The sequence below is a fragment of the Rhinolophus sinicus genome, linkage group LG13 (genome assembly GCF_036562045.2).
Source record: "Rhinolophus sinicus isolate RSC01 linkage group LG13, ASM3656204v1, whole genome shotgun sequence".
Lineage (NCBI taxonomy): Eukaryota > Metazoa > Chordata > Mammalia > Chiroptera > Rhinolophidae > Rhinolophus > Rhinolophus sinicus.
The window spans coordinates 36,945,774-36,958,872 of NC_133762.1; the positions used below are offsets into that span (position 1 = coordinate 36,945,774).

At 38.0% G+C, this 13,099-nt stretch overlaps 1 protein-coding gene across 1 annotated transcript in view; it reads right to left on the reverse strand.

The window, feature by feature from the left end:
- Positions 1–3,017: 3,017 nt before the first annotated feature.
- The window catches only part of ITCH (itchy E3 ubiquitin protein ligase), a 74,682-nt gene continuing 64,600 nt past the window's right edge, over positions 3,018–13,099 (reverse strand). The window contains exons 22-23 of the mRNA XM_019733743.2: positions 8,652–8,724; positions 3,018–6,437 (exon numbers count right to left, since the gene is read on the reverse strand). Of these exons, the coding sequence (XP_019589302.2) occupies positions 6,338–6,437; positions 8,652–8,724 (173 nt within the window). The 3' untranslated portion in view covers positions 3,018–6,337. The remainder of the gene's footprint in view (positions 6,438–8,651; positions 8,725–13,099) is intronic.

Below are 13,099 nucleotides of genomic sequence, written 5' to 3' on the forward strand. Positions count from 1 at the left end.
GACGAGGTCTGAGCTGGCCCTGAAAGCCCTGGGTAGAGGGCGGTGGGCGAGTATTAAAGAGAGGAGGGTGGTTGCTGAGACTCCCACTTTGCGCCCAGATTGAAGCAAAGTGTGGCGCGGAGCCAAAATACACAATATGAGGCAAGTCCGAGGTTGACGCTGGAATCTAGCGTCTCTGGGGTCTCCAGAGCGACCCCCTGGGAATACTACGTGCAGGCCCTGAGATGAGGTGGTTAGGGCTAGCCCTAGAGTCTGCACTTAGGACGCCGAGTTCAGCTCCACCCCTATGTTACCTTGGAGAAGTCACTTAACATCTCTGTGCCCCACCCCCCGTTCTCTCCCCTTTAAAAGGGGGACCCTTTACCCAGAGCCAGATGTTGTCCCTTTTCCAGCTCTTTAGCCTTTTACTCCCAAAGGTTACAAAAATTTCTGTGTTCTCTAGCAGGAAATAACTTGTTAAAACACACTACCATTTGGTGAACCCTGTGTCACGTTACTGGCCTGAACATTTACACACGTTACCTCCAGTAGCCTCAGCATCTCTTTACAAGTGCTGTTTCTTCCAGACACTGGAACTTGCTGAATTCAACACAGATGACCTAACTTCATTTTTCATTCCACAGTGGCCTCTCAATTTGGTGCTCATTTCAGGGGTGTCTGCATGTTAAGAGGATTGGGTAGTGACTTTACAGGGAGGAAACTTGGTAGACCCCATCTTAACCGGAGGATCAAGGTTACCATTACTGGTACTGGACATTTTGATGTGTGCTCCCTGATATGCACTAAGGACACATCACCTCTGTGGTATTTCTATTTTTTCTAACAAAAATCCATGGTCTTAAGCATGAAAAAACATTAAACCAAATTTGAGGGACATTCCACAAGGTACCCCAGGACTTTTCAAAAACTGTCAAGGTCAAGAGACAAGGAATGAATGAGCCAACTGTCACAGATTAGACTGAGAAAAATGCCATTGGTGGAAAAATTGGTGAAATCTGGACAAGGGCTGCAGTTTACTGTTATTTTACTAATGTCAAGTTGTTTTGATAATTATACCAAGTTATACAGGATGATAACACTGGGGAAAGCTGGGTGAAGGGTATGTAGGAGCTCTTTGTACCACCTTTGCAATAGTTCTATAAAGTTGCTAAGTGCTGCAGAGACGACCTCAGAACATCCTGGAAGATGAGCACACAAGTGATCATTACTACCAGCTTACTTACGGAGAACCAGACTGAGAGGGAGAATTTAACAAGATCACAATCACAGAAGCAAAAAAGAGAATGGCCAATAGTCCATGTGACTGGAGCCAGAATGACGGTGAAGGAGGAATTAGACTAGCTTGGGCCTTGTTGACCTTGAGGGCAGGCTTGTACAAGTTCTGGAGTTTATTTTGTGGTAGTGGAGGAACCATTGTAAGATTTTAAGCAGGGGAGAAGCGTAACTAAGGTCTTTCATAGATCATTCCGAGGCAGCACAGATGGACTGGAGTGGGGAGAATGGAAGCAATGAGAAGAGGTTGCTACACTCACCCAGGATAGGGATGAAGATGTGGGTTGTGGCAACGGGGACAGCTCTGAGAGAAATGTTTCAAAGTAAATTTTGTTGATGGGTTTGACAGGATTTGGAAACCAATTAGATGGAACAGCTGAATCGGTTATGGAAGAATCCCAGGGTTGTGGTTTGTGAGCAGCAGTACGGTTAAGTATGTGACTGTGGAGTCACAGTCCTGGATCCCGATTTGCACTCTTGCCACTTAATAGCTGTGGACACTTCAAGTTACTCAATCACTTTGACCTTCTATTTTCCTATCTGTAAAATAGACATGATTATCTCTTGAGAGTGGCCAGGAAAACTAACTGACTGCATGTAGCATATCTAACAGTGTTTGGGACATAGTAATAATACATGTTGACAGTTGTCCTGGGACTAAGTGAATACAGGTTGCTAGGATAGGGAAGACAAATAGAACAGGTCTGAATTAGAAATAAGGAAAATTAACAGTGTGGCTGTTTTCAGTGACTTGCAGGTATAACAGCCAATTCTCAAGATCCTTCCCTGTGGGATGCTTTCAAGAAACTCTTGCCCACAGTATCTTTGCTTAATGGGAATCTGTTCCTAAGAGTTCAACATTCTCCTTCTGAGGTCTCCACTGAAGACTCCCCTCTCCTTGCCAACCAGGAAGATTCCCCTGGATCCTCTCCCCACAAATCACCACAAAAGAGCCTTGTAGACAGAGAAACTGACGATTAAAATGGGTTAGGAGTGACATCAGTTTTTGCTCTGGAGTTACACAATGTGAGACACTCTTCCTAAAAGTTCAGAGAGCAGCCAGTCAGCCACAGCTGAGTCCCAGTTTGATTCTTTGTAGAGTGTGGGGCTGGAGAGCCAAATGGTCAGTAAAAACTACTAATTTTCCCATGAATATTTCCTCATGCTCAGGGGGACATCTTCCCCTTTTCTCTTAGCCATACTAAAACTAGAGCTTTCTAAGCTACTTATGTGGGACAGATTAAACAGGACAGGGTCTACTTCTCAGGACCCAGGATGGACCTGCAGTTTCTGTCCTCTAGTCACTGTTACATCAGCATATTAAGAAATCCCACTTCCCTTAACCTCTCTCCAGTAGTTCTATTTTAAACGAGAGTATGATTATCTGGTTCTCTTATAAGAAAAATGTCCACTGAAGCCACTGAGCAGGAGAGCTTATTGAGAACAGTCAGTCTTGGTAGCTGGCTGGTGGTACTCTACTCAGCACCCATGGCTGGGGTCCTGTCCTAGAGCACCCGTAGTTGTGTCAGAAAAGCAGATGTCTTCATTACGGTTCTCTTCAACATAGGCGCTAAATCCAATATCATCTTGGTGGGTCTTTCTAGTTTTTTTCTACCCACTCCACAGTACAGACAGGCTGTAATCCGGCCACTTACAAAAGCAGAAATCTATATGATCTGGTCATATAGAAGGCTTCTCTGCAGGTGGGGAAAACCGTATTCAAGACTAACAGAAAAGTGGGCAAATGAAGGACCAAAAAAGTTTAATTATAAACAGTCTTACATCTTTTAAGGAAATGCAAGTGAGGCAGCCCCCTGAAGGACCTTTTAAGAGCACTTGACTCCTTGTGATATTTGTAGTTACCTGAGTATTTGAAATTACAGTTCAAGAAAAAAAAGGAATGCCAACAGTAACATACAATCCAGTGCTGTTATTCCCCGTTTTTAGTTAATAAAGCGTAGCATATATACAAATAATTTTATAAATAACTCTAAAAGAAAAACAAAAAAATGAGGGGGCTGGAGATACCAACAATATTAAATAGAAGTAGTTAGCCTAAAGGAGTTTAGAAGAATGGAGTTACATCCCAAACGAGAAGGGATATACATATAGAGAAGTCTTAATTCCATTGAGTCCTCCCTAATAACATTTCAGATTATTAATCAGATAAAGAGTGGCGAGTGGGCTTGACTGAAATAGCTCATTTAGGTTGAGACCTTTGTGGGCAGGTAAATCATGTTTCATTTAAATTTCTGATGAATTGACATTGGTATGTCAATTTCTTGGTGAAAAATTAGTACCTGAATCTTTTAAATAGAGTTATTGTAAGTCTTACGAAATTAGATTCTTCTGCACGATAAAAAATCATGAAAGACAGAACAGGAATCATTATTATGAGCACTGGATCACTTTTAAACCACTCTATTTGATGAAACCAGTGAGGTCCTTCCCTCCTGACCCAGGCTGTGAAATGCTGCTTTCCCCAACCTCCCAAAAGAGCAGAAGAATAAAGCAATTGCTCATTTTACTTTGTTTTTATTTCAACATAACATGCAGTAAAAAAAAAATTTAACAGAATTTATTAGCATTTACAATGCTTACAAAGAAAAATGACTCTAAAAGCAATTTAGTTCAGATTTAAGAAATCGCCCTAATTGAACACTTACAATAAATCTATTTCCAAATGTTCAGTTTGGACCAAAATTTAAGATAGCATTTGGTAGATATTTATGTCCGCTGTCTATTTGCAGTATTTTTATAAAACCTCTGATTCTTGGGATATCCAGCCCCCATTTTCCTAACACAGCAGGGAAGACATATACATGTGGCCACTTAAATTAAAGGAAGAAATGGAATAAGGGCGATCCCAGGCTGCAAAAATATATACAAGTATTTACCTTTTCCAGAACTAAACGTTTCTTCCATAAAAATATTAAATAGCCAAGCCCTATAGAACTAGGGCCAGGGCTACTTAAAATATAACTATTCTGTATTTTAAAAATATAGGGCAGAAAGCCTTTTGGGTGATATTTATACATTTTCACACAACATTTCTAGGTCCCTAAATGAATCATCAAGCATTATGTAGAACCAAAAAAGTCTACTTTCTTACATTATTTCTTAATTTAATCTCATAAATCTCTAGTAAATATTGCAGATAACTACATTTTAATATGAGAATTCACCTCTATAGGAAGTTTTTATAGAAGGCTTAATTTCCGTAGCGATATATTACCAAAGGTCAGACTTATATAATGAATGGGTAGTTGGCAGACATTCGCTCTGTAAGACAAAGCAATAGCATTTTCCCCCCCACCAACAAAAAGGCAGAGTGTCCCTACTTTGGAAAAAACTAGGGCTTTTAGAACCGTAATACGTACATTTCCTGGAGTATGTGGAATAAAAAAATAAATAAATATAGGGTTGGGGAACGCCTAATCTCCCCCTTTACACTGACAATTTCTGGGTGAGGCAATCCTTTCACTCATGTAAGTCTGCTTTGTGATGGCAGTGTTTTATAGATACATGAGTTTAAAAACGTTTTTGTTGTTGTTCCAGGATGTAAAAGAAAGAGTAGTTAAGGATAAAAAACACTTTTTTTTTCCATATGGAACAGGGCTTTGATACTCAGCTTATTTTTGGCTCATGCTACTTGTTCATGCTATATTACTGAAACCTGTCAAAATCCCTGTTTCACGAGTTAAGACGCTGTCCTCAGGGTTCAGCTATGATAGGTACTCAGCTGGCTTAGGCTTCATCCCACTGTCCATAAAGTCAGCAGCTTTCTTGACAGTCTAAGCTACACCAAGTTAAAAGAATTAACTATAGAGAAAGTCAAAGTGCATTAATCGAGTACTAACGGAGCAGTCTAAAATTAAAGTCATGGAGAAAACCTGTTAACATTTTTAAGGGTGAAGAGACTATCCAGTTCAGGACAATGTAAAGAATGGAAATGATTACTCCAACATGTGTCAGAGAAATGAAAGATTTGAAGACTTTTAATTCACATAGAGAATACATTTCTGTGTTTACTAGAATTGTATTGCTAGTAAATATATCACTCTTTCTTTTTAGCCAGTACCACAGCTCTGTCTCCCTAATAAAAATGTAATTTTCAAAGATATTTCACTGACCTCTATTTGGGCTCGAAAATACTCTAGTTATACTTCGAACTCCTTAGCAATAATATAACTGACGTTGTTGGATTATGATAAAATTATAAAGATGCAATTTATATATAGGAACATACCAAAATTGTCAATGATGGCCTTCAATGAATTCAGCTAATTCCAATTCTAGGTTAATTTTTATAAACAGTGAAGGAAGCACAATGTTAGTATTATTTGTAAAGTTTAACATTTGCAAGCCAATTAAAACAATCAAACTTCCAAATGAAGAGAGTTATGGAGTCATTTGCAGGCTGGGACCAACTTATCCTTGAAGTTGAATGAACAAAACCACTTTCTAGAGAGATGCAAGTGTCTTGCATCACTTTACAGGGATAACATCAAAATGATGCATGGATTCATGCTCCGGAAAAGAAACAACCGTCAGGCTAGGCTGAAATGAGGGAGAGCACAAGCCAGTTTACTCACGTTCCCAGAAGCTGGGGTAAGTTTGCACTTTTAACAGATACCTCTTACCAAGAGGCTTAACAGAAGATCTTACATATTTCAGTTACCAAGGGACTTCCCTGCATATCTGCAGAATCTCTAAAAGAAAAAAAAAACCTACTCCCCCAAGTGAGACTTGACACACATATACATAATTGTTGTTAAGGAAACAATCTAGTGGAATAAGACAAGGTAGAATTCATTGCTATGTTAAATCTCATGTTAAGTTAGGTTTTGACTAGTCATTTGCAGATCTGATTTCTGGAAATGTTGAGTAGAAATCCAGAATCACTGGGAGATAAATCTCAATGATAACATTAATTTACTTACACTCAGATAATTCTCTAAACAGTCACATTCCAATTTACAACAAGATGTGCAATAGGCAGAGAAGAAAAAGGACAAACATTGCAAATAAGTTTTTGTCCTTCGGTGGTGCAAGTTCTCAGAAGTTACTCTTGTCCAAATCCTTCTGTTTCTTCAATGGCAAATAACAGCTTTTCCTTCAGTTGCTCATAGCTCTTGTAGGGTGGCAGGTCCAGGCGGTTAAAACTGAAAGTAAGAATTGTTAGCTTGAGAAAAGGAAATGTAAAAAGAATCATATATGGGCAACATGGTATATAACATTGGGTTTAAAGTCATGCAAAATTGGGTTAAAATCCCAGCTCTGTCACTGAGCCTTTGAACAAGGGCTTTTACCTTTGCAAGTCTTGGTTTCCTCTTTGGTAAAATGGGAATAACAATATTTACCTCAGGGTAAAGAAGAAACAAGCATACATACACATACACACCCCACAGTGCCTGGTGCTCAGCAGGTACTCAATAAAATGTTAGTCCTTTCATACTCTCCTACCCACCCTAATCTATATCAGTGGTCAGCAAATGTTTTCTGTAAAGAGCTAGATAGTAAATATTTTAGGCTTTGTGGGTCATGGGTATCTTATCAAAAGGTGTTAAGTATACCACTTTAAAAGTAAGAAACAATTTTCTGATCTAATATCTAATATTCTGCTCCTACTGAATTTCTCTGTCCTATTAACTGTGAGTTTTTAAAAGGGCATCTTCTAATTTTGGGCCGTATTAGCATCACCTTCACAAGGTTAACAGTGAAATCTGCCTTAAAGCCTGGCCTTCTGCTCTATTTTCAGGATAAGACCTAGGCAAAATGTTTGGCAACAGAAGGAAAAATAAATTTACAATTATGACTTCCGTTAGTTCTGTGTTTCCCCGAAAATAAGATCTCACCGGACAATCAGCTCTAATGCGTCTTTTGGAGTAAAAATTAATATAAGATCCGGTCTTATATTATAGTATATAGGACCCGGTCTTGCTTTACTATAATTACTTATATTAATTTCTGCTCCAAAAGACGCATTAGAGCTGATTGTCTGGCTAGGTCTTATTTTTGAGGAAATAGGGTTCGTGCAAATGGAAACATGGAACTTGACAAAGTAATGAGGCTAGCTCTAATGTGTGACTGAGACAAGCTGTTCTCAACAGTGTAATGGTAAAGTCTGTTCTAAGCTTGAAAAAGGGGACAAGAGGTCAAATCAAAACATGTGTACAAGATAAAGGTGCAAAAATCAATTGTATTTCTATAAACTAGCAATAAACAATCTGAAATGAAATTAAGAAAACAATTCCATTTATAATAGCTTCAAAAAGAATAAAATACTTGAGAAATTTAACAGAAGAAATGCAAGGCTTGTATAATGAAAACTAAAAAACATCACTGAAATAAATTAAAGAACTCCTAAATAAATGGAAAGACATCGCATCCGCATGGATTGAAAGACTTAGTACTGTTAAGATGGCAATACTCCTCCAAATTGATCTACAAATTCAAAGCAATTCATATCAAAATTCCAGCTGACTTCTCTGCAGAAAAGGATAAGCTGATCCTAAAATTCATATGGAAATCCAAAGAACCCAGAATAGCCAAAACAATCTTGAAAAGTTGGAAAAAGCATACCTCCTAAGTTCAAAACTTACTACAAAGCTAGAGGAATCAAGACAATGTGGTACTGCCGTTAAGGATAGACATATAGGTCAATGGAATAGAATTGAGAATCCAGAAATAAGCCTGTGTATTTATGGTCAGTTGATTTTCAACAAAGGTGCCAAGTTATTATTTTTTAAAAAACCATATGTATGTATATGTATGAAAATATAAAGGAACAGACAATAAAACAAATAAAAAGGGCACATGAAGAAATTAAAGGAATATCCAGCAAAGTCCTCCTATGACCACAGAAATGTCTCAAAAAATAAAGTTCAAATACTGTTGATGTTAGGTCGAATTCCAACATATTGTATTTAAGATTAAGGTTGGTTGTTTTGTACATTTTTGGAAATATGGTAAAAGTACATTTATAATGAGAAAATAACATTTTTGTTCACCACTTTAGAAAGTAGCTCTCCCAATAGCTATCTAGACTTGATTTCTTCTTGTGCCTTCAGAGAAAGTTAAAAGTTTTTTAAATATCACATTAAAAAAAAACTCAGGGATGGGAAAAGAGATTGCAAATAAACAAATTGTCTTGGGGTGATGGAAATAATGTTAGAACTGATTGTAGTGATGCTTACTACGTAAACCTAAACATCACTGAATTAAAATGGGTAAGTTTTATGGTATGTAAATTATGCCTCAATAAAGCTGTTAAAAATAATTCAATACAATGGGGAAAATATTTCACTTCTGATTTCTAATAGGTTTTAAATATCTATAGGATACCTGGAAAAAAGCTATTTTCTGATTTTACTTACCAGGTATGACTTCTGGGTAACCAATTTTCTTTCCCAACTTTTTCAATGCAGAATTTCTGTGGTCCATTGCTCCCTAAAACATAGTGAAATCATCAAGAGTTTGATAATGTAATGGTTCTCAAATTGTGATCCCCAATCCAGCAGCATCAGCATCACCAGGGAACTTGTTACCATGTTTCTCCGAAAATAAGACCTAGCCGGACCATCAGCTCTAATGTGTCTTTTGGAGCAAAACTTAATATAAGACCTGGTATATTATATTAATTGGATTATATTAATTATGTTATGTTATATTATATATTAAAGACCTGGTCTTATTTTACTATAAGACTTATTTTACTATAAGGTCTTATAGTAAAATAAGACCGGGTCTTATAATATAATATATATATTAAATATGTTTGTATATTTAATATACATTAAATATATATTATATTAAATTAAGTATTTAATATTATATTAAAGACCCGGTCTTATTTTACTATAAGACCGGGTCTATAATATATTATAACATAATTAATATAACATAATAAAATATAATATAATAAAACAAGACCGGTCTTATATGAATTTTTGCTTTAAAAGATGCCTTAAAGCTGATTGTCCGGCTAGGTCTTCTTTTCGGGGAAACGTGGCAGAATCACAAATCCACAGGCCCTATACCCAAGCCTACTGAATTGAACCAGAAACTCTGGGGGTGAGGTGCAGCAATAAGTGTTTTAACACGCTTCCAGGTGATCCTGATGAGTGCTAAAGTTTGAGAACCATTTTGTTAAATGCCTGAGAGGAAAAAAGGCAATTTCATCTAGCATTCCTTACCCAGAATAACAGAATATTATAATACCTCACATAACAGAACACTTAAAAAGCTTACATTTGTTTTAAACATAATAGGGAAACTACAATACACTGTCTTACACAATAGAACTTAATTTAAATATAAAATTGTTAAAACTTTATAAAATGTAAATAACCTAGTGAATTCAATATTAACAACACTGTGCATGTAAGTCCTGTAAGGCATACTGTTACACAACTACACACACCCAATTCTAGCCTCTCATTTATCTTCTGTTGGGGACAGCTATGGATGGTGAACTTATGGCACTGGTTTTCTCAAAGGTCACTAATGCTCCCTAGGAATCATTTATTGGTGGTCACAGTGATTGGTAGTGCCACTGGACTTTTTAATTAGAAGAGGCTAATAAGCACACTAAATGTTCTGCAACATATTGGCACAGTCATACTCAAAGAATTTTCTCATGTTCCACCTGACTAAACTTAGTACAAATACAAACCGGTAATATTTTTGTATTAATATTTTGTATTAACATTTTGTATAACATTGAAGTGTTTCCACAAGTCATTATGTGAAAAGCCTAGTAATACAAGAAATGGTCATTAAAAGGACAGTTAAAATTAAATAATTAAGCTTGAAATTACTTAGTTTACTCACTTTGCACATTCTCTCTGCTAAATACCTGTATTACAGCATTTCTAACCACAAAGGTGGAAAATTTCATTTAATAGTGCTAATTAATATTAACAGAATGGTCAGAATTGCTTTTAATTCTAGGCTTAGAATCAAATATTAAAACAGCAAAGAAATATGAAATGAAGGGAACTTAGTGAATTTCATTAATAAAGGCTATTTTACAAATGTGTCCTACCATCATCCTGAATGCTTTCTAAAATTTTATGGAATGGTAAGACATCAAGTTGTAAACACTATATACTGTAATAATTATTTTTTTTTTATTGTGGAATATTGGGGAACAGTGTGTTTCTCCAGGGCCCATCAGCTCCAAGTCGTTGTCCTTCAACCTAGTTGTGGAGGGCGCAGCTCAGCTCCAAGTCCAGTCGCCGTTTTCAATCTTTAGTTGCAGGGGGCACAGCCCACCATCCTATGCAAGATTTGAACTGGCAACCTTGTTGTTGAGAGCTGGCGCTCTAACCAACTGAGCCATCCGGCCACCTTTCCAGATGCTCTGTGACAGCTCATTGTCTTCACTCTAGTTGTGGAGCATGCAGCTCACTGGCCCATGTGGGAATCGAAACAGGAAATGTGTTTTGAAGAGCTAGCACTCTAACTAACTGAGCCATCTGGCCGCCCCTGTAATTATTTTTTGGTTGCCTGTTGTTTTCAATCTTACTCTGACACTGTCCCTAAAACACACAACTTCTATGTAGACTCTTGCATTTATGGTTCTATTTTCAGCCAATTTTAACTTTCAAATGATATGGTCTGAGGTCTTTTTACATATCAGAGCCCTGGATTGTAGTGTAATTTCATGATAGACACTACACTTTAAAATAAGATCTACCTCATTTTTCTCCACTTTGATCATCTATAATTTATTTTGGCAGGTTGTAATGCAGGGACTCAGCTCCCGCTTCTAGCACAAGAACGCAGGATACGGGGAGGCCAAAAAGGAACACCAACGGAGGAGCCACAGACAGGGGAGTCATACCACTATATTCTTCTGCCAGTACCCCAACGAGGTCTTCCTGCACCCCAGTCTTGCTGGTGGCTGGGCGAGACACAGGAAGTAGGATCCACAGGAAGTAGGATCCACAGGAAGTAGGATCCACAATCCGTCATCCGCACTTGCTAATCCCACTTGCCAGCTGCAATCCGCGCCAGCTAATGCAGCCAATCAGTGGCCAATGGCTAACTGGTTACAGCTGATTGCAATTTTCTTTTTAAATAGTTTTTTTTTTTTTTTTTTTTTTTAAAGATCTGAGTCTTGTTTCTTTGTGGGTTTTTTTAAGATTTTTTTTTATTGGGGAAGGGGAACAGAACTTTATTGGGGAACAGTGTGTACTTTCAGGACTTTTTCCCAAGTTGTTGTCCTTTCAATCTTAGTTGTGGAGGGTGCCGTTCAGCTTCAAATTGTTGTCCTTTCAGTCTTAGTTGTAGAGGGTGCAGCTCAGCTCCAGGTCCAGTTGCCGTTGCTAGTTGCAGGGGGCGCAGCCCACCATCCCTTGTGGGAGTTGAACCGGCAACCTTGTGGTTGAGAGGACGTGCTCCAATCAACTGAGCCAACTGGGAGCTCAGCGGCAGCTCAGCTCAAGGTGCCATGTTCAATCTTAGTTGCAGGGGGCAGAGCCCACCATCCCTTACAGGACTCGAGGAATTGAACTGACAACCTTGTGGTTGAGAGCCCACTGGCCCATGTGGGAATCGAACCGGCAGTCTTCAGAGTTAGGAGCATGGAGCTCTAACCACCTGAGCCACCGGGCCGGCCCCAGCTGATTGCAATTTGATCACAGCTGATGGCCATCTACTACCTAGCCAGCACCTTTCCATGTGAGGTCGAGAGCCTGGAAACTGCTCTCTGGGACTCCGTCCCTACACAGGTATATTATCCCTACTTCATTTGGGTTTATTTCCCTCTTATTATATTTTATATCTGTTCTTCCATATTCCAGTGTCTCTTTTACAGAAGGGCTTCTGATCTTAAACCCAAACACTTTCTTTTAAGTAGGAATAAGTATCTGACTACTTATCAGTGTCTTCTAACATAGTTGTTCCCAAATATACATGTATTGAAATAAATTTTATTTCATTATAAGTTACTTTTTAAAAATTTCTCTTACATTCCCATCAGTGATATGTGTGTGTGTGTATGTATGTATGTATGTATATGTATATATATATATATATATATGAAATTTTTTTTGGGGGGTGGTAGATTGTAGATACATTATTTCACATCTATCCATTTCATTCCAGAACATTAAAGAGGGTATTAAATGTTATAAAAGTGTTATAAAAATGGGATGTTAGATCTGGTAAGGTCGAGAATCACCACATTAAATTATTATATACACCACTTACAACTTTCTACTCCTATACTGGGTGGAAGGTTAAATCAGATGGCCTCTAAATTTCTATGAACCACAACCTCCTTGTCTCTGCCTTCCGTGGGTATTGTGTTTAGACAGCCCCACCCAACTCCAAATATTATTCCCAAGGGCAAACCTAGTTCACATCTCTTTAATGATCAGACTTCCAGGTTAGACTGAGAAGCCTGTACCAATTTTTTCCTCTTTTTGGTCACTACTCTTTATCTTCCCAACGCCTAACATGGTTTCTCTTTTCCAAACTAGAGCACATTCTCAAAGGTGCCCCTCTTCAAAAACAAACTTAGAAATCATCCTCTTTGTATCACTGGATCAAAAACTTCCCTTTTAAATTGTTTCTGAATGAGAATATTTACTTCTCCTCCTCAGTTTGGCCTCTCTTTTAAACCTGCCTCTAGGCTATTTCTATCTCATCCCTAATTGCAGATGTTTGAAGCATCCCTCCTCCCCTACTTTTCTCTGTATTCTATTTCTGCATAAGCCCACTCACTCTCACAGCTTCAAAGGTCACTGCTCTGATGACTCTAGTTACCATCTACAACTCATACTTTGGTAACAATGCTAAAACTACTCCCCCCCCA